General features: G+C 49.9%; 1 protein-coding gene across 1 annotated transcript in view; it reads right to left on the bottom strand.

Moving 5' to 3' along the window:
• ARFIP1 (ARF interacting protein 1) overlaps nucleotides 1-27,628 on the bottom strand; it is a 125,616-nt gene that overhangs the window by 85,626 nt on the left and 12,362 nt on the right. The window contains 1 exon segment of the mRNA XM_085864158.1: nucleotides 11,990-12,095. Within this exon segment, the coding sequence (XP_085720284.1) occupies nucleotides 11,990-12,088 (99 nt within the window). The 5' untranslated portion in view covers nucleotides 12,089-12,095.

Here is a 27,628-nt window from a genome sequence, read left to right as displayed (position 1 = left end):
CTGCCGGATGGCAGAGTTATCTGCGGATAGTGGCCTCAGGACCAGGCGTTCGGAAGGAACCCGAATGCTTCCCCTCGTGGTAAACCCCGAACCGGAACATGTAACTGGCGATTGTGGTAGTGAAGGGAGGTATCAGCAGTTCACAAAGCATCGATGACGAGTCATGATGTTTAAGGAGTATTACGTAAGAAATGTTGGGTCAGCTGTCATATCAGAAATAGGTTCCTTTTTCTAGATATATTTTCCTTTATATTTCTCTTTGACTCCTCACGGCATTTTCACTGATGGTGGCGTGCACAACCATGACTGTGGAAAGGATTCAATCCTTTTCTTTCCGGCAGAAGGAAAAAAGGGATAAAAAGAGAACAACGACACACGTCTTTGGCTCTTTGTGGAAAAAACAATCCCTGCTTGATGGCATGAATGGCCTCAGTGTGTGAGGGACTCGACTTCTGTGAACTCTATGAAGATGTGCGTTGTATGAAGGACCCGACCTGGTGTTGAGGGGAAAGGGAAGAAGGAATATTCTTCTTTGCTGTGATAAAAAAAAAATTAAATTCGTCCTTCATGGCGTGAGAGGCCTCAGACATGCCGTTGTGGAAGGGACTCGACCTCTGTGAACCCAATGAAGGAATGCTCTGTGCATGAAGGAGGTGGAAAAAAGAGAAAGGGCTTGTGGCCCAATTATGGCAGAGGATAACACGCAGTGGCTGGGGCCCAATTAGAGTGCCCGATTCAGGTGACCACACCGCTTTGGGTCGTCGCCCCACCCCGCACCACGGGGTCTAGAAAAGGACGGGTCGTGGAGTCGCTGGTGTGTGTCGTTCCTGTCCGTCGTTCCTGTCTTCATTCCTGTCGGCTCGTACTGTCTGGCTTGTGATCGACAACCTACCCATTTGCCTGCTGGCTCTGCCATTCTTTACCAATTTGCCTGCTGACTCCACCTTCTTCACCACCTTGCCCACTTGCTTCTTCGCCCACTTGCTTCGGACTCCGCCTCCCTCCACCCATTGGCTTCTGACTCCACCAAAGTCCCTCCCTTAAAGCCCGACGGTCGCGTCTCATTCTCTGGACCGACGCTAGCTGCACAAAGCAAGTGACAACGTGCCAGCTGTCAGGGAGGTATCACCCAGCAGAGCATCCCCCCAAAACGTACTGGTGGCGCAGTCGGGCTATCGTGCAAGCTATTGAGAGACCGGAAACCTAATCTCCGTGTGTGTGTGTGTGTGTGTGTGTGTGTGTGTGTGTGTGTGTGTGTGTGTGTGTGTGTGTGTGTGTGTGTGTGTGTGTGTGTGTGTGTGTGTGTGTGTGTGTGTGTGTGTGTGTGTGTGTGTGTGTGTGTGTGTGTGTGTGTGTGTGTGTGTGTTGGCACCTGTCCTCGCTTAAGGTAAGATTGTACAAGAATATCAGGATAACTCTGCTCTGTGTCTGCTTTTGTAAGTTGCTTGTATATTGCTGCACCTCTCACATTTCTTCCTATCTCTGCTATAGACAACAATAAACAACATTCACTGTGCCACAAATCTTTCCTCACCGACCTGTAAATAAATCCTTTGTAGAAATGTTCCCAGCTCGTTTTCATCTTTTCTTTCATTGATCCAGCATGGTCCGTATCCTAACTTATCCGGGACTTTATTCCAAACGATCCGTTCCTTTTGGCCGGTACGTCCTTGGCAGTGTCGCTCTGCTGCATCTGATCCGGTTCGGACAAGGCATACCGAGGGCGTGTCCCCCGGTCATTAGATCACGTGATTAATTAGGTAACCTGATTAACCCCTAAAAGGGAGGACCCTTGGTCACTTGGTTGAGTTATTGGCGTTCACGGTCGGCTAGCGACCCGCCGCATCACAGAATTATCTGTGTGAGACGGCCTGCAATTCCGGGGAGTCAGGTGGGAACCCAAGATAGCTTCCCCCTCTCGTGGTATTCTTACATGACCCCCGGGCCGCAACAATGTATATATATATATATATATATATATATATATATATATATATATATATATATATATATATATATATATATATATATCCATTGGGATCATACTGTGCAGAGTGTTGGTGCTGCCTAAGCAGTCTCCTGGGCTATTGGGTATAATCCTGGACGGCTTGCCACTCCCTTACTCTTCGACGGTTGCTAGAGTGAGATGTGCATGGAAGAAGTTTCGGGAACTGAGTGGCGTGCTGACAAAGAGGGGAGTGTCGTTGAAGTTGAAGGGAAAGGTGTATGCTACATGTGTGAGGAGTACGATGATTTATGGGAGTGAGACATGGGTACTGAACATGGAGCAGCAACAAAGGCTGGAAAGGGTGGAAATGCGAATGGTTCGGTGGATATGTGGAGTATCGTTGAGAGAGAGAGAGGAAGACAAATGATGACTTGCGGAAGATGATGGGAATAGAGTCTGTGATGGAGGTTGTGAAGAGAAACAGGTTGAGATGGTTGGGTCATGTGTTGAGGAAGGATGAAAGTGACTGGGTGAGAGGAGTGTTGGAAATGAGTGTAGTCGGAAGTAGAGGACGGGGAAGACCGAGAAAAACTTGGCTAAATGTGGTGGAAGAGGAAATGTGGGCAAGTGGATTAAGAAGGGGAGATGCAGAAAACAGGGTAAAGTGGAGAAGATTGTCATGGGGCCCGCAAGGCTAACCCCTGCTTTAGCGGGGAAAATGGCCTTTAAATGCGTGTGTGTGTGTGTGTGTGTGTGTGTGTGTGTGTGTGTGTGTGTGTGTGTGTGTGTGTGTGTGTGTGTGTGTGTGTGTGTGTGTGTATGTGTGTGTGTGTGTGTGTGTGTGTGTGTGTGTGTGTGTGTGTGTGTGTGTGTGTGTGTGTGTGTGTGTGGCTTGCCACTCCCACACAGGATACCAGAAAGATGGCACTCATTTTGTCGACCTCAGAAGGATGACAGGCAGAGTCAACCCCACCTGGTATTAATTCAACAGCCAAGGGAGATTTGAACTCAGGATCCTGTGATCCCAAGCCCCCAAATACATGTATGTATATATAGTGGCCTGCAAAGGTATCCCTCCCCCCCCCATCCCGACGCGAGCTGCACAAAGCAACAGACAACGTGCCAGCTGTCAGGGAGGTATCATCCAGTAGAGCATCCCCCAAAATGTACTGGTGGCGCAGTCGGGCTATCGTGCAAGGTATTGAGAGACGGGAGCCTAATCTCCTCTCCTTTTTCTCTTCATCAACTCTTCTTCGGTGTGTGTGTTTGTGTGTTTGTGTGTATTTGGGGGCTTGGGAAAAATACATGCATGTATATATAGTGGCCTGCAAAGGTGCCCCCCCCCCTTTTCTGATAACACCAACTTTGTTATGATTACAAAGTTGGTGTTATCAGAAAGGTCACTTTGTTCCATAGCAAGACAATTATTTTATCAACATTTAGGGAAAAAGACTCTTAGCTAAAGGGAAGCATCACTGACAGCCAATTCGACTTGTAGCATAAAAATTAAATTCATAAAACACCAGCAACGATCACAATTTAGAGTACATTAATATAATTATTTTCTTCCACAATCTTTACAGGTATTCCTGACATGGAACCTCCTTCAACTATAACAGTGTTTAGTTTGATCTCTTCAGAGTTACTCATGAAGAATTTCATTTGGAAAAACCTGTTTCTGCATCAACCATAATCTATTTAAATGTGGCTTTATTGAAAGGGGGTGAATACTTTTGGAGGTCACTGTACGTGCATGCTCACGCACACTTCCCTCCCTTGCCATCCCTCCACAACACCAATGTAGGCTCCATTGATTGACTGATAAAAAGTTTCCACAATTCAACAGCCATTTAAAGGGAAACCCAAATACCTCTCATTTATCCTTGCCAGTGTTGCATTCCCATGACCCCCAAATTTGCAGTGATTACCTTGTTAACTGAGCAAGATACGAATGCATGAGCGAATGAGCTTTGAAGTTCCAAACTCGTGCAAGTGTCAACATCGTGCTACGTCGACCTGCCTACGGTAGTTTCAGTAATACAAAGGTGACGTGGCGCCTCCATGCCGTGTGGGGCAGACTAGCTCACCGCGGTGATGGCGTACATGTTAGCGTGTGCATGCAGTCGATCTCAATGATTTGATCGAAGCCTCCCAGCCTCGACACCACATCAAAGGGCACAGTTTAGCTCGTGGTTAAAATCTGTTTAAAGCAGGTTTTCCACTCGAAGGGAGCCACCAAAATATTTTGTTATTATTTTATTTATTTCAAAGAACAACAAAGAAAAATGGGACCGCACATCCGAAAACTCACCTGGATCAGCAGCAACGGTCACTCAAGCTGCACGCAGACCCCTTAAGACCGTGATTTTTTTTAATGCCTTGAATAAACTTTGGTACATCATGGGTGATAAAGGTCGTGGTCAAGTTTCATCAAAATCGTGTGTGTAGTTCAAACGATAATGAAGTGTTGACGGAATCACTGACTCTCTCACCTATGGAAACTGCTCGATTGCACAAGCTCACCTGACTGAAGTCCAGTTGAGCGAATAATGTTCAGTGACCGTCTATCAATTGAAAATAACCTTGGAGGCGAAGTACCGTTTACCATCGGTATGAGTTGCCATTTTGTCTCGTCGGAGGAAGGACTTGCATCCTTTGAAGGGAATGTTGAGCTCGATGCAAATTCCGTTTGGGAACGGTCGAGTGCTTCTGGACCATTAGGATTCATTTATCACTTGTTGTCCATTCAAATTTTGCCTGCTTATCCATCCATGTCATCTCGAGTTGATTTTCCCTTTCCTCGAGCGATATTATTGTGCAGATGGCCAGGCTTCCACAAGGACCATGCATTATTAACAATTACGATTCATATTCGATTGTTGTTATTTTTCATCATGGAAAACAAGCTTTATGCAGATCAGAAATATTTCAACCAAAGGTGCATCTTATAAGCACCAACACTTTACTGTGTGTGTCAAAAAGAAAATGTGACAACATCCTTGTGTGTTAGAAACGAGCTGGAATGTCATGGATTCAACTTCCATGAGTGTTTTATTTAAATTCATTCCATTTGATAAAACGAGCCATGAAAATGGAGTGCACCAATGAGCAGAGTCAAAATCGAGACTACACAACCATAAAAAAAAAGTTCCCACACAAAACCTGCCCCAAACCACTTCCACATCAACATCAAGATATACTAGAACAACCACCCTGACCCCAAACCACTTTCACATCAACATCAAGATAAATCAGCATAACCACACCCATTCAACCACAAACTGCACTCCTCCACACCATTATCTCTTCCTCTACTCCGGTTGAGCAATCGAGTCGTGACGACCGACGGCGATACACGTGTTCGGACGGCACAAAAGGTGACTAGTGACCGCAAACTTGGTCAGACTGGAAGTCCCTCCAGAAACCCATTCGCTTCCTGAACATTACTCGACCAAGTAACCATGTGTGCTCGGTGCTGGGAATGACAACCCACAATGGCGATGTACTCATTGGGCATTTCTATTTTAAAAAGGTGTTTGAAAGAGTTAATAAAACCTCATTTGTCCATCAACCCCATTTTATATATTTTTTTTTATTCTCCAACAAAGATCTCATCATGAAAAACGAGACAATTAAATGAGATTAACAAACTTGAAAGCAAAGCCTCATTCAGATCAGCATCCGACAAAATAACGAATCCATTGTCTGGTTTTACCACATTGTATTTATATATATATATATATATATATATATATATATATATATATATATATATATATATATATATATATATCCATATATATATACATATATACATACATATATATATCCATATATATATATACATATATATATATATATATATACATATATATACATATACATACATATACATACATATACATATATATACATATACATACATATATACATACATACATACATACATATATATATATATATATATATATATATATATATATATATATAATCTCCAATTGTGCGACGAGCAAATGTGTTGTTGGCCATGAAATGTTTACCATGACATGACAACACATGGATAAAAAGATCTTTAAACAAAACAAGCAGGTTTCCATTTTCACTGGAATTCACGACGAGTGGTTAAACAAGAAATCAAGGATTGCTTCAGTGAAAGGTAATTAGCTTGCGCAAGGCGTCCGTACGCATTGTGCGCCTCTCATAGCAGCGAGCTGTAGAGCCGAGACAGTCCAAGCATAAAGGGTTTATCTATAATTATAAAAAGAACCTCGCACGTCTCTTCTGTCTGTCTGTGTCGTGTTATAACTTGATAACGGATCAACAGATTTCAATGAATCCAACGATGGTGGATTCAAGGAACTCCAGGAAGGTTTGTGATGCAAAAAGAAAAGAAAAGAGCAATGTCGGTTTGTGTGCACGCGTGCATGGGCACACGTGTCAAAACTTAAAACGCCAGCTTGCGACATTGGTCATCCCAGCACAGAGGGCAGGATCTCCCAGGGAATCCTTTTTTGCTCTTCCCCATAGATTGGTATTCCAGTGAGTGAAGCGACAGGTCTGATGTGCGAGGACTTCTTGAGCATGGCATCCTGTCATTCTAAATAGTGGACTCAAACAAATTTCAATTGAGAAAGTGGAATCCGTCGGCTCTCTCGACAAGACAATTAATCGAACCTTCTTGTGGGGTCAGCCTTGGGGAGGAGGGGGTGGGATTTCTGGGCCAAGTCTTTGTGCAAGCAGCTGGCCAAGCCTGATTTATCACTGGCATGGAATTGTAACTTCTTCAGGGTGCTGGCGAAAACTTGCCTACTCTTCATGAAAGGCACCGTTGGGATCTTTAACTCCCACCGACGCCCCAAGTAGTCAGACAGACAGACAGGTCCTCAAGTTTCATATCCATCTGAGGGATGGTACAAACATCGATACCTCACCCTGCAAGCGAAACACCAGGATGACATCTTACAGCTGGTTCAGGATTAAAACCAGGGCTAGATGGCTCAAAGAAGAGGAGTCTTACATCAAGGTGATCCTGCCAACACATAGGGGTTACTTTCACCAATTCTAACCGATGAGATGAGAGCCAGATTTATGGGGTTTTTTTTTCCTCTTTTAATTCAGCACGATTGCATCCACCGAATAGTAGTACAAAGCCAAAGTCCAATGGCTTATCATACTTTCCAACATGCTTGAATTACTTGGTGTTGACTTGGATGTTCCAATCGTTCATGACGATAGACATACGAACACGAAACCTGACGCGATGAAATGAACGTCGAGTGGTCATGGAGGACGACAGTGGGTAAACGTGTACACGGAACGTGGACAAGATGGTGCTAGGACAGCACAACTCCTTCAATGTGCTTACCACGAGAGGAATGTCCGAGTGTTGTTTCCACACAATGGTTTCAGGATTTTCGCAAGGTGCCGCACGTGACATCTCATTGGCACGACTTAATCAAAGGCAATTAAAATAAGATAGCCATTTCCGAAGTAGTGACGCTTGGTGAACAAACAGTGAAAGAGCATCTCAATACACATGGACTATTGGCTAACCAAGGTTACAATCAAGCTCGGTCACAGAGCTGTTCAGCCGTGGCCAACCAACACTATATCATGCATGTTGTCAATGTAATTATACTGCTGTGAAGTCAAATCGTGTTGATCCAAGACCTCACCTACACAAACCAATTCAAGACGGTCAATTGCAGCCTCGAAAGATGACTTGCCCGAGGGTATGGCTTCAGTCTGACCTGGTACACTAACACAGAGCCATTTTCATCTGTGTACTATGCTCGCCACCTCGGTCGCAGTTAAAAGATGAGCTTAACTACCGCATCATTAACATGGTTAATTATATCCGCATAGTCCCAATCAATTTCCTGAAATTTATAGAATTTGTTTTTTCACTTGGAAGTTGAGGGTTACGATGTGCAAATAAAGGTGGAAAAAGTCTCATTTAACGTAATTCAATTCCAGGCTTTCATTCCTTTATGCCTGAACTTTTTAATTTCTTCCTCACTTATGGATGCTTCCTTGATACCTGGAAAAACGCATCGGTTTGTCAGGTTTCTAAAGCCAGCCCTGTCATCAGCTTCAACGAATATCGTTACACCGGTGATCGCTCGTGTCTCAGGGCGTTTCCGCTCACTGGGTGATGGAGGATATTACAGATGTCATGGATCCCCAACAATTTGGTCATGTGAAAGGATGTTCTATCAGGTCAGGTATGGGAGCATGTGCCAGAACAGCGTGTCGCTGCATCCACTTTCCGCCGGTACTCCAGGGGCCTCCGTCTGGCCATCCCCCAGGCAGATGCCAGGCCCATCCCCATCTCCTTGAGATGGTCAACCTGCTGCAACCATGAGGCACGTGGTCGGCCCACTGGCCTCCTCCACTCATGAGACTCCCTCGCTGAGAGAATCTGGTGAGCAGGATCAGCGTCAGGAAAACGAGCCACATGTCCATACAGCCGCAGCTGACGCTCACGGACTATGCAGGTAACAAATCTCATCCGAGTCTCTCTCAGCAACCGCTCGTTGGACACAAAATCCGACCAGCGATAGCCAAGGATTCTTCGAAGAGACCTGGTACCAAAGGAATTAAGTCTCCGTCTCAGATCCTTGGTCAAAGTCCAAGTCTCGCACCCATAGAGCAAGACTGGAAGTACCAAGGACCTGAAGACTCGGACTCTCGTCCTCCCGCACAGGTACCGACAGCGCCACACCCCATGATCCAGTGACTCCATGACTCCCCAGGCCCGACCCAGACGTCTATTGACCTCCGGCTCACAACCTGTGGAGACATGAATATCACTGCCAAGGTAAGTGAATCTATCCACGACCTCAACATCCTCACCACAAACAGACACAGACAGGACAGCAGCATCCAAGATGTCACTGAAAGCCTGGATCTTAGTTTTGACCTAAGAAATCCGTAATCTCAACGGCTCCGACTCCTCATTCAGCACCTCGAGGGCCCCCAAGAGGATGTCTAAAGTCTCCGCAAAGATGACTGCATCATCTGCAAAATCAAGGTCCGAGATCTTGACATTGCCAAACGATGCACCGCAACTTGATCTCTCCGACATCCTCCCAAAAATCCAGTCCATACAAGTGCTGAAAAGTGTGGGGGCAAGTACACATCCCTGACGAACTCCAGTAACAACTGGAAATAAGTCAGAGATGGTACCACCACACTTCACAGCACTCTCAGTACCAGAGTAGAGTTCAGACATCAGATCGATCAGTTTCGGTGGCACCCCACGAAGACCAAGAATCCTCCAGAGGACATCCCGATTCACTGAATCGAACGCTTTACAGAGATCAACATAGGCTGCAAGCAGCCCCTGCCGAAACTCTCGTCTGCGTTCGGTGAGGACACAAAGTGCAAGGATACGGTCAATCGTTGACCTCTTAGGTGTAAAGCCTGACTGCTCTGGACGCTGGTGCTCAAGCAGATGGTGGCGAACCCTATCAAGAATGATCCGAGCAAAGACCTTGCCCGGCACTGAGAGCAGCGTCACCCCTCGGTAGTTGTTGCAGTCTTGGCGATCACCCTTCCCTTTCCAGAGAGGGACAACAAGGCCCCTCTTCCAGTCAGTTGGGATGATGCCTGTGTTCCAGGCAGAGCACAAAACTGCATGCAACAACACGAGTGCAGCATTTCCACCAGCCTTGAGAAGTTCGGCATGGATGCCACAGATCCCTGGAGCTTTGCCCCGTTTCAACTGGTTCACCGCAGCCCGTGTTTCCACAAGCGATGGTGGACCACAGTTGATTCGAGGGTCAGCAACAGGGATTGTAACACCCTTGACGTCCAACTCGACAGCTGGGGGATCGGCCTGGTACAACCGCTCAAAGTAACCGGCCCAGCGGGCCTTCACTTCAGACTCCTCTGTCAAGAGCCTACCACTCTCTGCTTGAACTGCAGTGCTCCGAGGGATGGGCTTGGATGAACGTAATGCGCGAATTCCCCTGTAAGCGGGACGAGAATCACCTGTCCACAGGTGATGCTCTACCCCCTCACAGATTCCTCGCACATAGGCCTCCTTGTCCACCCTCAGTGCACGTACAGTTTTACGCCTCAGCTCCCTGAACAGCTCAGCTCTGCCATTCAGCCTGGTCCTGCGACTCTGGTCAATGGTATCCAGTGTCCCTTGAGAGACAAAATTCTTCTTTGCCCTGCGGTGAACTCCAAGGCATCCACCGGCAACATCAAGGACGGTGGTCTTGAAGGTGCTCCACAACTCTTCAGCACCCCCCAAAGCACCCAGACCCCCCAAGTGTCCACTCAGCCTGGTCGCAAACTCCTCAGCTACTCTCTCATCCCTGAGCTTGGCAACATCCAGCCTCGGCTGGGATGGTACCATTCTCCAGGATTTAAGGTGCAGCTTTAGAGTTGCTACAACAAGCCTGTGGTCAGTATTGAGGAACTGAGCACTCCGGTAGACCCTGCAGTTCTGGATCATCCTCCAACGACCGTCAATGAGGACATGGTCAATCTCCTTTGCCACACCGCCAGCGATGAAATACCAAGTCCAGCGATGAGCTTGCGGGCGCTGAAACCATGAACCAGCCACCCTAAGTCCATGACTTCTTGCAAAGTCAAGGAACTTAGTGCTATTCTGGTTCATAGTTCCTGACCCATGGGGACCAACACACACCTCATAACCATCCCTATCAGTTCCAGTCGATGCATTGAAATCCCCCAAGACTAGAAGTGTATCTTGTCTGGGGCACTGATCAACCACAGACTTGAGTGTGGCGTAGAATGTGTCCTTCACGGTGAGATCACTCGCCTCAGTCGGAGCATAAATAGAGACCAGGGAAATGACACCTAAGGAGTGGCGAATCCTTAATCTCATAATACGCTCGTTGACCGGTGTTACCTCAATTATCATTGGGGTCAGCTTATTGGACACAGCTACAGCAACTCCTTGGGTATGGTAACCATCAGAGCGACCAGACCAATAGTAGGTGTAACCACCCACCATTATCTCGCCGCAATCCGGTCTCCGAACCTCAGAGAGAGCTGCAATCCCGATGTCCAAACGCTTGAGCTCAGATGATAACAGAGACAGGTGATCATCCTCTCTTAGGGATAGGACATTCCAGGCACCCACCCGAAGGGACCGCCTCAGGTTAACCCAAGGAGACCGCCGTCTGGTGGACGACACCTCAGCACCACTCCGACACACTCTCCCGCAATCTGACCCAGGGATGTTACCCCGTGGTTTCCCTCATATCAAAGATTGGGGGTCCCGAAGGCTTTGCCCCAATCCTGTCATCCGGTGAGCTGCCCTACGAAGGGAAGCTGCACAGGAGGTACTCCCACGGAGTGGGTTTTCAGATTTTTTTGCGTTTTTGCGTTTTGCGGAATGAAGCGTTTTACGGTGGCCGGAGTGCAAATCCTGCCACCAACCTCCTAATAAGAAGTAGCCCAACTGCAGGAGGACGTCCGCAGACACAGTTGGGCACTAGATATGGATGGCCGTTGGCTCACAAGGAGCTCCTCCGCCCTTTGACAGGTTTTGTTTTTAATCCTGCTGGGTGTCCATATCCAAACACCCTCCCCTCACCAGAAAACCTGGTGGGGGAGACAGTTTAGTCGCCGACAACCCGACCATGGAACAGGTTAGTATAGGTTTACATGGTACCTGTAGCAGGTCACAGATCGAACCTGACCTGACAAAATCATTATTTCATTCTATCAATCATTCTATCAATCATTATTTAGTAAGTAAGTTATATTGTATACACAAGAGCCTTGACAAACCAAGCTACAATGCAAATGTCTGTGCTGTGCATATTAAACAAACGACTGCGTTCAACATTTTGGGCAACATGCTCAGCCCATCGACAGGAGGAAGTGATTTCTTCAAGTTATCAAAAATCACAAGCTCCTTTACTTTCTTGTCTGCAAATGGTGATCCTGATGAAAGACAAATCATGAAAACTCTCTTTCTTACAAGTTTGTTATTCAAAGAAAGCAGGCAAGGCAATCCGATGGGTAGCGTGTGAAGAAAAGTGGGCAAAGCATCACCTGCTCCAAAGCCTTATCATGTCCGATCTGCCTCGGATCACCATTGCTAGAGATGGGGATCTCTGTAGTTGCTGGCTGACTGACACCACCTTCGGACATATTGTAGCTGGAAATAGAAGGCAAACAGAAAACACAGCGGATGTGAATAGCAAGTATTCCAAATGTAGTGGAAATAGACTCGGAGAGATCCACCAATGAAAGTGTACAAATGTTCTGATGTAATTTACCATCTTGCCTGGCCTGGTTCCCCGCTAATCACGCGATTTTTTTTTGTCATTCCCAACTCCCTCGAAACACAAAGCATCAAAGGGATTTCAAAACACAAGTTTGGAACCAATAATAATTCTCATTTCATAACAAATTATTTCAAATATCTTGACCAATGGTTGTCAGTTGCAAAACCATGCAAAACACCTCCCCCTTATCCATCAGCCAGCGTAACACGTAAAAATCCTCAATCAATGTGCTCTACCAAAAAATTAATCCTTCATCATCTCCAAACATTGCCATCCACCAACATCCACACAATTCCACCTCCAATTGGTTCTTCCGACCACAATCTTGGAAACATCACTTCTCTTACCACCACCCCTTCTCCTCCGAATGCTCCGACTAAACGCCAGTGCCGGCATTTTAATCGTGCTGACTGGACTGGTTTACGAGACTTCATTTATGACAATCCCTGGGAAGATTACTGTCTCTCCTCAGGCGAGGCCCCTATTTCTGCTGAACATACAGCTGAAGTTAACGTTGCAGGAATGAAGGCTTGTATGCCCTTCTCTTGCAAGTGTCTCTCTCTTACCAATTCTTGGTTCAATAATTACTACTCTGCGGCCATGGAAAAACTCTTCTTCCTCTGACTCACATTCAGCTTTCCTATCTGCCTGAAATCATTGCAAACATGTTATTCATAAGGCAAAGTACCCCTTTATCCAAAACAAATGTGACAATCGCTCATCTTCTTCCACGATGAGATCTTTCTGGTCCTTCACTTAAAGCATCTCCAACAACTTCTGTCGCTCTACCTTTCCTTCGCTTTTCCATTCCGACGATACTATCGCCGTCCCTCCGACCGATAAAGCAACTCTTTTTGGTTCTCTTTTCTCCTCTCACTCCACACTGGATGACTAACATTCCATCTCACTCTGATGCTTCCCTCACCAATCCCATGTCCCTCCCTGTAATCTCTTCATGCAGTCAAAAAAATACTCCTCTCTCTGGACATAAGCAAGGCCTATGGGCAAGATGGCAATCCTCCCAATATCTTGAAGGAATGTGCTTCAGAACTTGCACCCGTGCTTGCTTGTTTGTTTTGCTTTTGTTCAAAAATCCAAACTTTTCCTCTTACCTGGAAACATGCCCGAGTACAACCTACTTTAAAGAAGGGTGATCGTTCAAACCCTTCGAACTACCGTCCCATTGTTCTGACTTCTACTGTTTCCAAAGTCTTTGAATGTTTTCTTAATTCCCATTTTCTCAAGCATCTTGAATCTCACAGTCTTCTATCTGACCACCAATACGGCTTTCACAAGGCAAGATCTACAGGTGATATTCTTTCTTACATTATGAATGTCTGGTCCTCTTCTTTGAGAGACTTTGGGGAATCTTTTATTGTAGGCCTTGATATCTCAAAAGCTTTTGACAGAGTTTGGCATCGGGGTTTCATATCCAAGCTTCCCTCTTTCGGCTTTCCTCCTTGACTCTGCTCTCTCATATCGAGCTTTCTCTCTGACAGCTTAATCTCCGTAATCGTTGATGGTTCAACATCTCACTCACCCCATCCCCCTTCCCTTCCCTTCCCTATCAACAGCGGTGTACCTCAGGGTAATACGTTCTGTCTCCAACACTCTTCCTTCTTTTTATCAATGACCTTCTTTCTTCCACAAATAACCAAATGCACTCATATGATGATGATTCAACATTACATTCCTCCATGTCTTTACCATCTACCCCATCTTCCCTCGCGCTATAGATGTACACATCGTGTCATCACAGCAACCTCTTTAAATTATGATTTGGAGAAGACGACTAGCAGGGTAAATAAAATCAAGTTAAGTGTAATCCTTCCAAAATTAAATTTCTTCCCATCTCTCATCTAAAACTCCTCTTAACTCCCCAATCTCCTTTAAAAGCTCCAAAATTACACCATGTGATGCAATAAACCTATGAGGCATTACTCCAATATCAAATACAGTCAACCCCCGCTTCATCGCGGTTCACCTATCGCGCCCCCGGTTCATCGCGGGTTTTCCCTTGGAACGTAACTAATTTTTTTCTGCGGATTCCCCCGGTACATCGCGGTAATAATATATAAAATATAAATTATTTAAGCAATAAATTATAACGCGTGGTGCTCGATCAGTCACACAACGCACGAGACAAAGTTTCGCTTGTGAACTTCGAATATTTTCTACGTTTTTTCTCCAAGCCCTACGATGCTGCCCAAACTCCCTGCACCTTCTAAGGCTTCTGGCAAGGAACCGAAGCGCCAGAGGAAGGTCCTGGGACGCTCCAGAAGGTTAAGGTAAAGGTGCTCGATGTATGCTTCGGGAAGGAAAAAGGTTTGCCGCCGTTGGACGAGCACTGCTCATACCCTGCACCTCAAAACCGACCAGACCAGACTAGTCGATCTCCGGCACCTCAAACCCAATCACTGCCAAACCGACCAGACCAGACGAGTCGATCTCAGGCACCTCAAACCCAATCACTCCCAAACCGACCAGACCAGACGAGTTAATTTTTTGGGGAGGCGTCCATTCATCGCAAATTTTCACTGAGCGTGGGGAGGTTTGGAACGTAACCCCCGCGAGAAACAGAGGATTACTGTATATCCTGAATCCACACATTACGCAAATAGCTAAGTCTGCCTCAAAGAAACTACGAGTCATGTTCAGATGTTGAAGATTATTCTCCTCTTAACAGTTGCTCCAACTATATTTGACCTTGGAAAGAGAACTGCTCTCCCATCTAGGGGGCTCGAGCTTCACAAACTAACTGGAAATAATTGAATCCAAAGTAATCCGACGACATATCAACTCTCCCAATCAAGTGATTCTCATCCTGCTGACAGGGAAATTCACGCATTGCATTCTTCCAAGCCCGTCCCTCGGTGTACTGCAGTTAGAGCAGAGTGTGGTGGGTTCTTGAGAGAGAGAGAGGAGTCCGAAATTAAGGCCCGCTGGGCAGGTTACTTTGAGCGGTTGTACTAGGCTGATCCACCAGCTGTTGAGTTGAACGTCAGGGGTGTTACTATCCCTATTGCTGACTCTCCAATCAACTGTGGTCCACCTTCATTTGTAGAAACACAGGCTGGGGTGAACCGGTTGAAATGGGGTAAAGCTCCAGGGATCTGTGGTATCCATACTGAACTTCTCAAGGCTGGTGGAAACGATGTACTCGTGTCATTGCATGCAGTTCTGTGTTCTGCCTGGAACACAGGCATCATCCAAACTGACTGGAAGAGGGGCCTCGTTATCCCTCTCTGGAAAGGAAAGGGGGATCGCCAGGACTGCAACAACTACCAAGGGGTGACGCTGCTCTCAGTGCCAGGCAAGGTCTTTGCTCAGATAACTATTTGATAGGGTCCACCACCATCTGCTTGAGCACCAGCATCCAGAGCAGTCAGGCTTTACACCAAACAGGTCAACGATTGACCGTATCCTTGCTCTTCAGGTCCTCACCAAACCCAAACGGGAGTTTCGGCAGGGGCTGCTTGCAGTCTATGTTGATCTCTGTAAAGCGTTCAAATCAGTGAATCGGGATGCCCTCTGGAGGATTCTTGGTCTTCCTGGGGTGCCACCAAAACTGATCGATCTGATGTCTGAACTATACTCTGGTACTGAGATTGCTGTGAGATGTGGTGGTACCATCTCTGACTTATTTCCAGTTGTTACTGGAGTTCGTCAGGGGTGTGTACTGGCCCCCACACCTTTCAGCACTTGTATGGACTGGATTCTCGGGAGGATGTCGGAGAGATCAAGCTGCGGTGCATCATTTGGGAATGTCAAGATCTCTGACCTTGATTTCACAGATGATGCAGTCATCTTTGCAGTGACTGTGGATATCCTTTTGGGGGCTCTTGAGGTACTGAATGAGGAGTCGGAGCCGCTGGGATTACGGGTTTCCTGGGTCAAAACTAAGATCCAGGCTTTCATTGACATATTGGATGCTGCTGTCCTGTCTGTGCCTGTTTGTGTTGAGGATGTTGAGGTCACAGAGAGATCAACTTACCTTGGCAGTGATATTCATGTCTCTGCTGGCTGTGAGCCAGGTCAATAGAAATCTGGGTCGGGCCTGGGGGGGGGGGTCATGAATTCACTGGATCATGGGGTGTGGCGCTGCCAGTACATGTGCAGGAGGACCAAAGTCCTTGTCTTCAAGTCCTTGGTGCTTCCAGTCTTGCTCTACAGATGTGAGACTTGGAATCTGACCCAGGGATCTGAGATAGAGACTTAATTCCTTTGGCACCAGGTCTCTTCGGAGAATCCTTGGCGATCGCAAGTCAGACTTTGTGACCAACGAGCGGTTGCTGAGAGAGACTCAAATGAGATTTGTTACCTGCATAGTCCGTAAGAATAAGCTGCGGCTGTATGGACATGTGGCTCGTTTTCCTGATGCTGATCCTCTTCACCAGATTCTCTCAGCGAGGGAGCCTCGTGAGTGGAGGAGGCCAATGGGCTGACCACATGCCTCATGGTTGCAGCAGGTTGATCAGCATCTCAAGGAGATGGGGATGGGCCAGGCATCTGCCTGGGAGACGGCCAGACGGAGGTCCCTGGAGCGCAGGTGGAAAGTGGACGCAGCGATGCGCTGCTCGAGCGCATGTTTCCATACCCGACCTGACTTCAAAATTCAACAGCTGCTCTTATTACGCAGCAAAGTTGGCTCTCTCTCTTATCTATGGATATTACTTCAGTTTCTGCTCCTGAGAACTTGCTGCTTGGATGCCCCCACCATTAGTGAGACCACAAAATACTCGACAAGCCACTACATCACATGATTATTGTGTGGCCATCATCAACTCAAGGGTGGGCCATTATGATGTTTGTTTCTTCCCCTCCACTGCCAAACTCTGGAACTCTTTATCTTCTCATGTCTTTCCAAAAACTTATGACCTTCCCCTTTTCAAAAAGCAGATTTTTTTTTTTTTTACTTCCTCAAAAACTCAGACTCGTCTCTCTTTCTTCACTTTTTCATATTTGCAGTTTATATTTAAAGCCTGACCTCGAAGAGGACTCAGTCAGTGACTGAAGCCTTCAACACTAAATAAATAAATAAAAAGTTAAAAAAGAACCGCGATTAACCATTCTCTAAAAACAATAATTACCAATAAATTAAAATGTAATTCATTCCGTAGGAAGAGTTTGGAAATTTCTGCTCTTTTCACAGCAAAAGAGTGAAAGTTTTATGCAGGATATTTAAACGTTTCACAACACTTCCAAGTGATGACATCACCATCACAACTTGCTGCTCGTTACAACCGACAAGGGCAGCTGTACAGAGCATGTCCAAGGAATAGTATAAGACCAAGGATAGGGTAATGTGTACAAAGGACAACACAACATTGACAATAAAATTAATGATTTACAAAAACACCAATCATACACGGTCATTCAAAAAAGATTCCCTCATGGTGCCAATCACAGGGTCGATCAATAAAAATATTCCATCACGGAGCCAATCACACGGTCGATCAATAAAAAGATTCCACCATGGAGCCAATCACACGGTCGATCAATAAAAAGATTCCACCATGGAGCCAATCACACAGGGTTGTTCACAAAAGGTTTACGTATCATGGAGCCAATCACACAGGGTGTTCAAGAAAAAGTTTATGCATCATGGAGCAAACCACACAAGGTTGTTCAAAAAAGGTTTACATTTCATTGAGCCAATCACACAGGGTTGTTTCAAAAAGGTTTACATGTCATTGAGCCAATAACACAGAGTTGTTCAAAAAAGGTTTACGTATCATTGAGCCAATCACACACGGTTGTTCAAAAAAGGTTTACATATCATGGAGCAAATCACACAGAGTTGTTCAAAAAAGGTTTGCATATCATGGAGCCAATCACACAGGGTTGATCAAAAAGGTTTATGTATCATGGAGAAAATCACACAGAGTTGTTCAAAAAAGGTTTACATATCATTCAGCCAATCACACAGGGTTGTTCAAAAAAGGTTTACATATCATGGAGCAAATCACACAGAGTTGTTCAAAAAAGGTTTACATATCATGGAGCAAATCACACAGAGTTGTTCAAAAAAGGTTTACATATCATTGAGCCAATAACACAGGGTTGTTCAAAAAAAGGTTTACGTATCATGGAGCCAATCACACAGTTGTTCAAAAAAGGTTTACATATCATGGAGCCAATCACACAGAGCTGTTAAAAAAAGGTTTATGCATCATGGAGACAATCAAACAGTTGTCAAAAACGGTTTACATATCATGGAGCCAATCACACAGGGTGTTCAAAAAAGGTTTACGTATCATGGAGCAAATCACACAGGGTTGTTCAAAAAAGGTTTACATATCATGGAGCCAATCACAGAGTTGTTCAAAAAAGGTTTACCTATCATGGAGCCAATCACACAGGGTTGTTCAAAAAAAAGGTTTACATATCATGGAGCGAATCACACTGGGTTGTTCAAAAAGGTTTTATGTATCATGCCACCAATTACACATCCATTCAGAAAAGGTTTAAAGCAGGTCATGGAGCCAATCAAACAGGGTTGTTAAATAAAGGTTTACGTGTCATGATGCCGATCATATAGGGTCGTTCCAAATGGGTTTACGCGTCAGGGCGCCGATCACACAGGGTCGTTATGTGTCATGGCGCATGATGAAAGGATCCCAAAGCAGTGAAATGTAAACTTGGGTAAAGATGTTAGTCCCTTTATAGGTAGTTTCCACCTCGTGGAACACACTCCGTAGTGGTGAGGGTGAAGGTGTCAATGGAAGGTAAATAGTGTTGTATTGTGGTCGTGAAATGTATTTATTGAAATGGGGAAAGATCAAGAAACAACTTTGCTTCCAAAAAAAAAGAAGTTATGTTGCAAATGTTCGGTGGCAAAAGCACGTGCAAGGATTACCTACTGGGATCAGGTTATCCCATGTGCCGACACTCATCTTGTCGCAATGACCAAATCCATGTTGCAAATTGCACGTTTGCGAGATTATGCGAGCTGGCCAGCTGGATCTCCCATAAACAACTGTGGATTGACGTAGATGGGTGAACTGAAGGGTAGTTATTTACATGTGTGGTCATGTTGGTTTTTGTTGTTTTGTTGTTTTTTTTGGGGGGGGGGGGGGAGATAAAGACATTTAGAATGAGAAACGATAGCAGCCACATGACCTTATATGGAAGTGATTTGGGAACAATGGTGGAAGGGCAAGGAAAGAAATGGTGAGCTTGATTACAGTGCTTTTGTAATCGTTTTATCCCAAGCAAGGGGTTTACTCAATTTGATCACTGCAGTTGATGCTCAGCAAAGTGATCCGATGATACTCGAGCGCTCCCTACTGAGAGGCGACGGCCATTATGAGATGTCGGAGAAGCACATGGAGTTCACCTTTACAATTGGTGTCACAAAAGCAATTAACGACTTAAAATATCTGTTGGCAGAAATAAGAAAAAGCATCAATGTTAAAGAATTGGCCAAACAACATTATTTTTTTGGATACGTGGTCGAGACTCGGGAGAACAGAAATTTGAGCAAATAAAGGATTATTCTTCTTTTCTGTAACATTACCCCCGTCCACAAGGATAGCTCAGACACAGGTGGATGGATACTTCCATCCATTTTATTAGGATAGGGGTTAAACCAATTCGATATTTCTTTTGAAAGGCGATTAAAGTTGATTGTGAAAGAAAAAATAAAAATAAAACTCGAGTAATTTGACTACGCACAGTCGACGGGTATGCATCCGCTCTCCCGCACAAACACTTGAGTATTGACATATTTGACCCTTGACCTTTATCACATCTGCCCCAAAATCTAATCAGTCAATTGCTTTGTCTAACTTTACCTTTGTACCAAGTTTGATGAAATTCTGTCCAATATTTGAGTTAGGGTGTAAACAAAACAGTAAAATTTCAGTTTGACCTTGACCTTTGACCTTTATCACATCTGGTTGAAAATCTAATCACTTAATTGCCCTGTCTTACTTTGCCCTTTTTACCAAGTTTAATGAAATTCTACAATTTGCTTCTTGAGTTATCGCGTCAACGAAAAATCCGGACGGACGGACAACCCGGAAACATAATGCCTCCGGCACCCTTAGTGCGGAGGCATAATAAAAAGAGCAGTTTTTCAAACATGAATGTGACAAGAACAAATGATCATGATTACCTTCAATCATTATTACCTCCAACACCGAAGGTGAAGGAGGTTATGTTTTCACCCCTTTCTGTCTGTTTGTTCGTCTGTGTACAGGATATCTCAAAAAGTTGTGGACGCATTCGGATGAAATTTTGTGGACAGGTTGGGTGTGCGACATGGACAAACTGATTAGATTTTGGTGAAGATCCAGATCCTGATCAGACTACTAGAATTTGTGATTCTTCATCATTGAGAGATAGGGCTCAAAAAAACGATAAATAACACGATATCTCAAACATGTATTGGGCCCGATATGTTCTCATGGATCAGGTATTACGTGGCAGAATTATGCGCTCTACCGAGTGCCCTTAAAATTTCAGAATAAAATCAGATGTTCCTTCAGGTTTCCTCTGCTGGGTCGTGAATTTCACAGCAAAGACTCAACCATGCGGACAAAGGAGCATTCAAAAGACCTCCGGGATAAAGTTGTGGAAAGGCACAGATCAGGGGATGGGGATAAAAATATTTCAAAGGCCTTGAATATCCCTTGGAGCACAGTCGAGACAATCACTAAGAAGTGGAAGGCGTATTGTACCACCAAGACCCTGCCGAGATCAGGCCGTCCCTCCAAAATGGGTGACCAAGCAAGGACAATGATCATCAATAATCTTTATCAAAAGATAACTTGATACGTCTCTTGAAATATCTTAAATCTTTATCAAAAAAAAATTAATAACAACGATAATTAAAGTAATAACGGTCTCTTAAAATGTTTCAACTTCCTCTTTCCCACGTGTGGTTCTCTGTCTTGTATCATAATTCACTACTCTTCTTCTTGTTCTTCTTCAAAACACTTCTCAATTCAACCTTTCCTTCGTCCCGTGTATGAAAAGTCCCACTGCGACGTTTTTCTCCATTCTCTAAATTCTCCTTCATTGCATCCTTCACTTTATGTCTTTAATCGCGTCTCTGAGTTTCAACATTTTAAAATCCATTTGCAATGTATGTTCGTGTTCCATCAATCGTCCTTTTTTTCTATCTTCAGTGCCAATTCACCCCACCTCTTTAAACATACCTCCTCCTGACCCCTCACCTGTTATCTCCTCTCCTTACCACTCCCATCTTGCCCCTCAACCTACCTCCACTCTTAGTACTTCTTCACTGTCTTTTGCTTCAGTATCAGCTCCTCCACTGTTGTCCCAAAGTGTGTGGTGTTCTAACATCTGTGGGCTTCATTCTAACCTCACATATACCTCCCTCTCTCAATCAGTAAACACCTCATCACCACAAACATGCTCCTTCCTTCCTCTCAGCACACCTCCCCCTCTTCCCAACCCCTCAAATCTTGTACCTCCCCCGACCCAGTCCCTTCTTCACCATACCTCTACCAAGTCTCATCCTTCTCATCCTTCCCCTCTCCCCACCTCTCCCATCACCCCCCTGCACCTTGGCCGTAACAACTCATAGTCTCCCCTCCCTCTCAAACAAACCTTCACACTCTTCCTCCTTGAAGCTTCCCTCTTACCTTTTTCAAAAACTCCCTTCTCACCCTTCTCCCTCAACTCTCTCCCCTCTCACCCTTCTCCCTCAAATCTCCCCCTCTCACCCTTCCCCTCAACTCTCCCCCTCTCCTCTCCCCCTCCCTCAAATCTCCCCACCTCTCACACTTCCCCTCAACTCTCCCCCTCCTCAACTCCCCCCAACTCCCACCTCACCCTACTCCCTCGACTCTCCCCCCCACCTCCCACCTCACCCTACTCCCTCGACTCTCCCCCCCACCTCACCCTACTCCCTCGACTCTCCCCCCCCCACCTCACCCTACTCCCTCGACTCTCCCCCCCACCTCACCCTACTCCCTCGACTCTCCCCCCACCTCACCCTACTCCCTCGACTCTCCCCCCCACCTCACCCTACTCCCTCGACTCTCCCCCCCACCTCACCCTACTCCCTCGACTCTCCCCCCACCTCACCCTACTCCCTCGACTCTCCCCCCACCTCACCCTACTCCCTCGACTCTCCCCCCCACCTCACCCTACTCCCTCGACTCTCCCCCCACCTCACCCTACTCCCTCGACTCTCCCCCCCACCTCACCCTACTCCCTCGACTCTCCCCCCACCTCACCCTACTCCCTCGACTCTCCCCCCCACCTCACCCTACTCCCTCGACTCTCCCCCCCACCTCACCCTACTCCCTCGACTCTCCCCCCACCTCACCCTACTCCCTCGACTCTCCCCCCCACCTCACCCTACTCCCTCGACTCTCCCCCCCCCACCTCACCCTACTCCCTCGACTCTCCCCCCCACCTCACCCTTCTCCCTCGACTCCCCCCACCTCACCCTTCTCCCTCGACTCCCCCCACCTCACCCTTCTCCCTCGACTCCCCCCCCCACCTCACCCTTCTCCCTCGACTCCCCCCCCACCTCACCCTTCTCCCTCGACTCCCCCCCCACCTCACCCTTCTCCCTCGACTCCCCCCACCTCACCCTTCTCCCTCGACTCCCCCCCCCCCCACCACCCTTCTCCCTCGACTCCCCCCCCACCTCACCCTTCTCCCTCGACTCTCCCCCCCCACCTCACCCTTCTCCCTCGACTCTCCCCCCCACCTCACCCTTCTCCCTCGACTCCCCCCCACCTCACCCTTCTCCCTCGACTCTCCCCCCCACCTCACCCTTCTCCCTCGACTCTCCCCCCACCTCACCCTTCTCCCTCGACTCTCCCCCCACCTCACCCTTCTCCCTCGACTCTCCCCCCCCACCTCACCCTTCTCCCTCGACTCTCCCCCCACCTCACCCTTCTCCCTCGACTCTCCCCCCACCTCACCCTTCTCCCTCGACTCTCCCCCCCCCACCCTCACCCTTCTCCCTCGACTCTCCCCCCACCTCACCCTTCTCCCTCGACTCTCCCCCCCACCTCACCCTTCTCCCTCGACTCTCCCCCCCACCTCACCCTTCTCCCTCGACTCTCCCCCCACCTCACCCTTCTCCCTCGACTCTCCCCCCCCACCTCACCCTTCTCCCTCGACTCTCCCCCCCCACCTCACCCTTCTCCCTCGACTCTCCCCCCCACCTCACCCTTCTCCCTCGACTCTCCCCCCACCTCACCCTTCTCCCTCGACTCTCCCCCCCCCACCTCACCCTTCTCCCTCGACTCTCCCCCCCCACCTCACCCTTCTCCCTCGACTCTCCCCCCACCTCACCCTTCTCCCTCGACTCTCCCCCCACCCCACCCTTCTCCCTCGACTCTCCCCCCACCTCACCCTTCTCCCTCGACTCTCCCCCCACCTCACCCTTCTCCCTCGACTCTCCCCCCACCTCACCCTTCTCCCTCGACTCTCCCCCCCACCTCACCCTTCTCCCTCGACTCTCCCCCCCCACCTCACCCTTCTCCCTCGACTCTCCCCCCCACCTCACCCTTCTCCCTCGACTCTCCCCCCCCCCACCTCACCCTTCTCCCTCGACTCTCCCCCCCCCACCTCACCCTTCTCCCTCGACTCTCCCCCCCCACCTCACCCTTCTCCCTCGACTCTCCCCCCCACCTCACCCTTCTCCCTCGACTCTCCCCCCCACCTCACCCTTCTCCCTCGACTCTCCCCCCCCACCTCACCCTTCTCCCTCGACTCTCCCCCCCACCTCACCCTTCTCCCTCGACTCTCCCCCCACCTCACCCTTCTCCCTCGACTCTCCCCCCACCTCACCCTTCTCCCTCGACTCTCCCCCCCCACCTCACCCTTCTCCCTCGACTCTCCCCCCACCTCACCCTTCTCCCTCGACTCTCCCCCCCCACCTCACCCTTCTCCCTCGACTCTCCCCCCCACCTCACCCTTCTCCCTCGACTCTCCCCCCCACCTCACCCTTCTCCCTCGACTCTCCCCCCACCTCACCCTTCTCCCTCGACTCTCCCCCCCACCTCACCCTTCTCCCTCGACTCTCCCCCCCCCACCTCACCCTTCTCCCTCGACTCTCCCCCCACCTCACCCTTCTCCCTCGACTCTCCCCCCCACCTCACCCTTCTCCCTCGACTCTCCCCCCCACCTCACCCTTCTCCCTCGACTCTCCCCCCCCCCACCTCACCCTTCTCCCTCGACTCTCCCCCCCACCTCACCCTTCTCCCTCGACTCTCCCCCCCACACCTCACCCTTCTCCCTCGACTCTCCCCCCCCCACCTCACCCTTCTCCCTCGACTCTCCCCCCCACCTCACCCTTCTCCCTCGACTCTCCCCCCCACCTCACCCTTCTCCCTCGACTCTCCCCCCCACCTCACCCTTCTCCCTCGACTCTCCCCCCCCCCACCTCACCCTTCTCCCTCGACTCTCCCCCCCACCTCACCCTTCTCCCTCGACTCTCCCCCCCACCTCACCCTTCTCCCTCGACTCTCCCCCCACCTCACCCTTCTCCCTCGACTCTCCCCCCACCTCACCCTTCTCCCTCGACTCTCCCCCCCCACCTCACCCTTCTCCCTCGACTCTCCCCCCCCCACCTCACCCTTCTCCCTCGACTCTCCCCCCCCCCACCTCACCCTTCTCCCTCGACTCTCCCCCCCCCACCTCACCCTTCTCCCTCGACTCTCCCCCCCACCCTCACCCTTCTCCCTCGACTCTCCCCCCCCCACCTCACCCTTCTCCCTCGACTCTCTCCCCCCCCACCTCACCCTTCTCCCTCGACTCTCCCCCCCCCACCTCACCCTTCTCCCTCGACTCTCCCCCCCCACCTCACCCTTCTCCCTCGACTCTCCCCCCCACCTCACCCTTCTCCCTCGACTCTCCCCCCACCTCACCCTTCTCCCTCGACTCTCCCCCCCACCTCACCCTTCTCCCTCGACTCTCCCCCCCCCACCTCACCCTTCTCCCTCGACTCTCCCCCCCACCCCACCCTTCTCCCTCGACTCTCCCCCCCACCTCACCCTTCTCCCTCGACTCTCCCCCCCACCTCACCCTTCTCCCTCGACTCTCCCCCCCACCTCACCCTTCTCCCTCGACTCTCCCCCCCCACCTCACCCTTCTCCCTCGACTCTCCCCCCCACCTCACCCTTCTCCCTCGACTCTCCCCCCCCCACCTCACCCTTCTCCCTCGACTCTCCCCCCCACCTCACCCTTCTCCCTCGACTCTCCCCCCCCACCTCACCCTTCTCCCTCGACTCTCCCCCCCACCTCACCCTTCTCCCTCGACTCTCCCCCCCCCACCTCACCCTTCTCCCTCGACTCTCCCCCCCACCTCACCCTTCTCCCTCGACTCTCCCCCCCACCTCACCCTTCTCCCTCGACTCTCCCCCCCCACCTCACCCTTCTCCCTCGACTCTCCCCCCACCTCACCCTTCTCCCTCGACTCTCCCCCCCACCCTCACCCTTCTCCCTCGACTCTCCCCCCACCTCACCCTTCTCCCTCGACTCTCCCCCCCACCTCACCCTTCTCCCTCGACTCTCCCCCCCACCTCACCCTTCTCCCTCGACTCTCCCCCCCCACCTCACCCTTCTCCCTCGACTCTCCCCCCACCTCACCCTTCTCCCTCGACTCTCCCCCCCACCTCACCCTTCTCCCTCGACTCTCCCCCCCACCTCACCCTTCTCCCTCGACTCTCCCCCCCACCTCACCCTTCTCCCTCGACTCTCCCCCCACCTCACCCTTCTCCCTCGACTCTCCCCCCCACCTCACCCTTCTCCCTCGACTCTCCCCCCCCACCTCACCCTTCTCCCTCGACTCTCCCCCCCACCTCACCCTTCTCCCTCGACTCTCCCCCCCCCACCTCACCCTTCTCCCTCGACTCTCCCCCCCACCTCACCCTTCTCCCTCGACTCTCCCCCCACCCCACCACCCTTCTCCCTCGACTCTCCCCCCCCACCTCACCCTTCTCCCTCGACTCTCCCCCCCACCTCACCCTTCTCCCTCGACTCTCCCCCCCCACCTCACCCTTCTCCCTCGACTCTCCCCCCCCCACCTCACCCTTCTCCCTCGACTCTCCCCCCCCACCTCACCCTTCTCCCTCGACTCTCCCCCCACCTCACCCTTCTCCCTCGACTCTCCCCCCCACCTCACCCTTCTCCCTCGACTCTCCCCCCCACCTCACCCTTCTCCCTCGACTCTCCCCCCCACCTCACCCTTCTCCCTCGACTCTCCCCCCCACCTCACCCTTCTCCCTCGACTCTCCCCCCCCACCTCACCCTTCTCCCTCGACTCTCCCCCCCACCTCACCCTTCTCCCTCGACTCTCCCCCCCACCTCACCCTTCTCCCTCGACTCTCCCCCCCACCTCACCCTTCTCCCTCGACTCTCCCCCCCCACCCTCACCCTTCTCCCTCGACTCTCCCCCCCCCCTCACCCTTCTCCCTCGACTCTCCCCCCCACCTCACCCTTCTCCCTCGACTCTCCCCCCCACCTCACCCTTCTCCCTCGACTCTCCCCCCCCACCTCACCCTTCTCCCTCGACTCTCCCCCCCCCACCTCACCCTTCTCCCTCGACTCTCCCCCCCCACCTCACCCTTCTCCCTCGACTCTCCCCCCCCCCCACCTCACCCTTCTCCCTCGACTCTCCCCCCCACCTCACCCTTCTCCCTCGACTCTCCCCCCCCCACCTCACCCTTCTCCCTCGACTCTCCCCCCCACCTCACCCTTCTCCCTCGACTCTCCCCCCCCCACCTCACCCTTCTCCCTCGACTCTCCCCCCACCTCACCCTTCTCCCTCGACTCTCCCCCCCACCTCACCCTTCTCCCTCGACTCTCCCCCCACCCCCTCACCCTTCTCCCTCGACTCTCCCCCCACCTCACCCTTCTCCCTCGACTCTCCCCCCCCCCCACCTCACCCTTCTCCCTCGACTCTCCCCCCCCACCTCACCCTTCTCCCTCGACTCTCCCCCCCCCACCTCACCCTTCTCCCTCGACTCTCCCCCCACCTCACCCTTCTCCCTCGACTCTCCCCCCACCTCACCCTTCTCCCTCGACTCTCCCCCCCACCTCACCCTTCTCCCTCGACTCTCCCCCCACCTCACCCTTCTCCCTCGACTCTCCCCCCCCCCCACCTCACCCTTCTCCCTCGACTCTCCCCCCCACCTCACCCTTCTCCCTCGACTCTCCCCCCCCCCACCTCACCCTTCTCCCTCGACTCTCCCCCCCACCTCACCCTTCTCCCTCGACTCTCCCCCCCCACCTCACCCTTCTCCCTCGACTCTCCCCCCCACCTCACCCTTCTCCCTCGACTCTCCCCCCACCTCACCCTTCTCCCTCGACTCTCCCCCCCACCTCACCCTTCTCCCTCGACTCTCCCCCCCACCTCACCCTTCTCCCTCGACTCTCCCCCCACCTCACCCTTCTCCCTCGACTCTCC

This window comes from Eptatretus burgeri, chromosome 18 (assembly GCF_056783735.1).
Source record: "Eptatretus burgeri isolate ZD-2024b chromosome 18, Ebu_testis_v1, whole genome shotgun sequence".
Lineage (NCBI taxonomy): Eukaryota > Metazoa > Chordata > Myxini > Myxiniformes > Myxinidae > Eptatretus > Eptatretus burgeri.
Note: the sequence above shows the minus strand (reverse complement) of the source record. Positions and strands in the feature narration are given on the sequence as shown.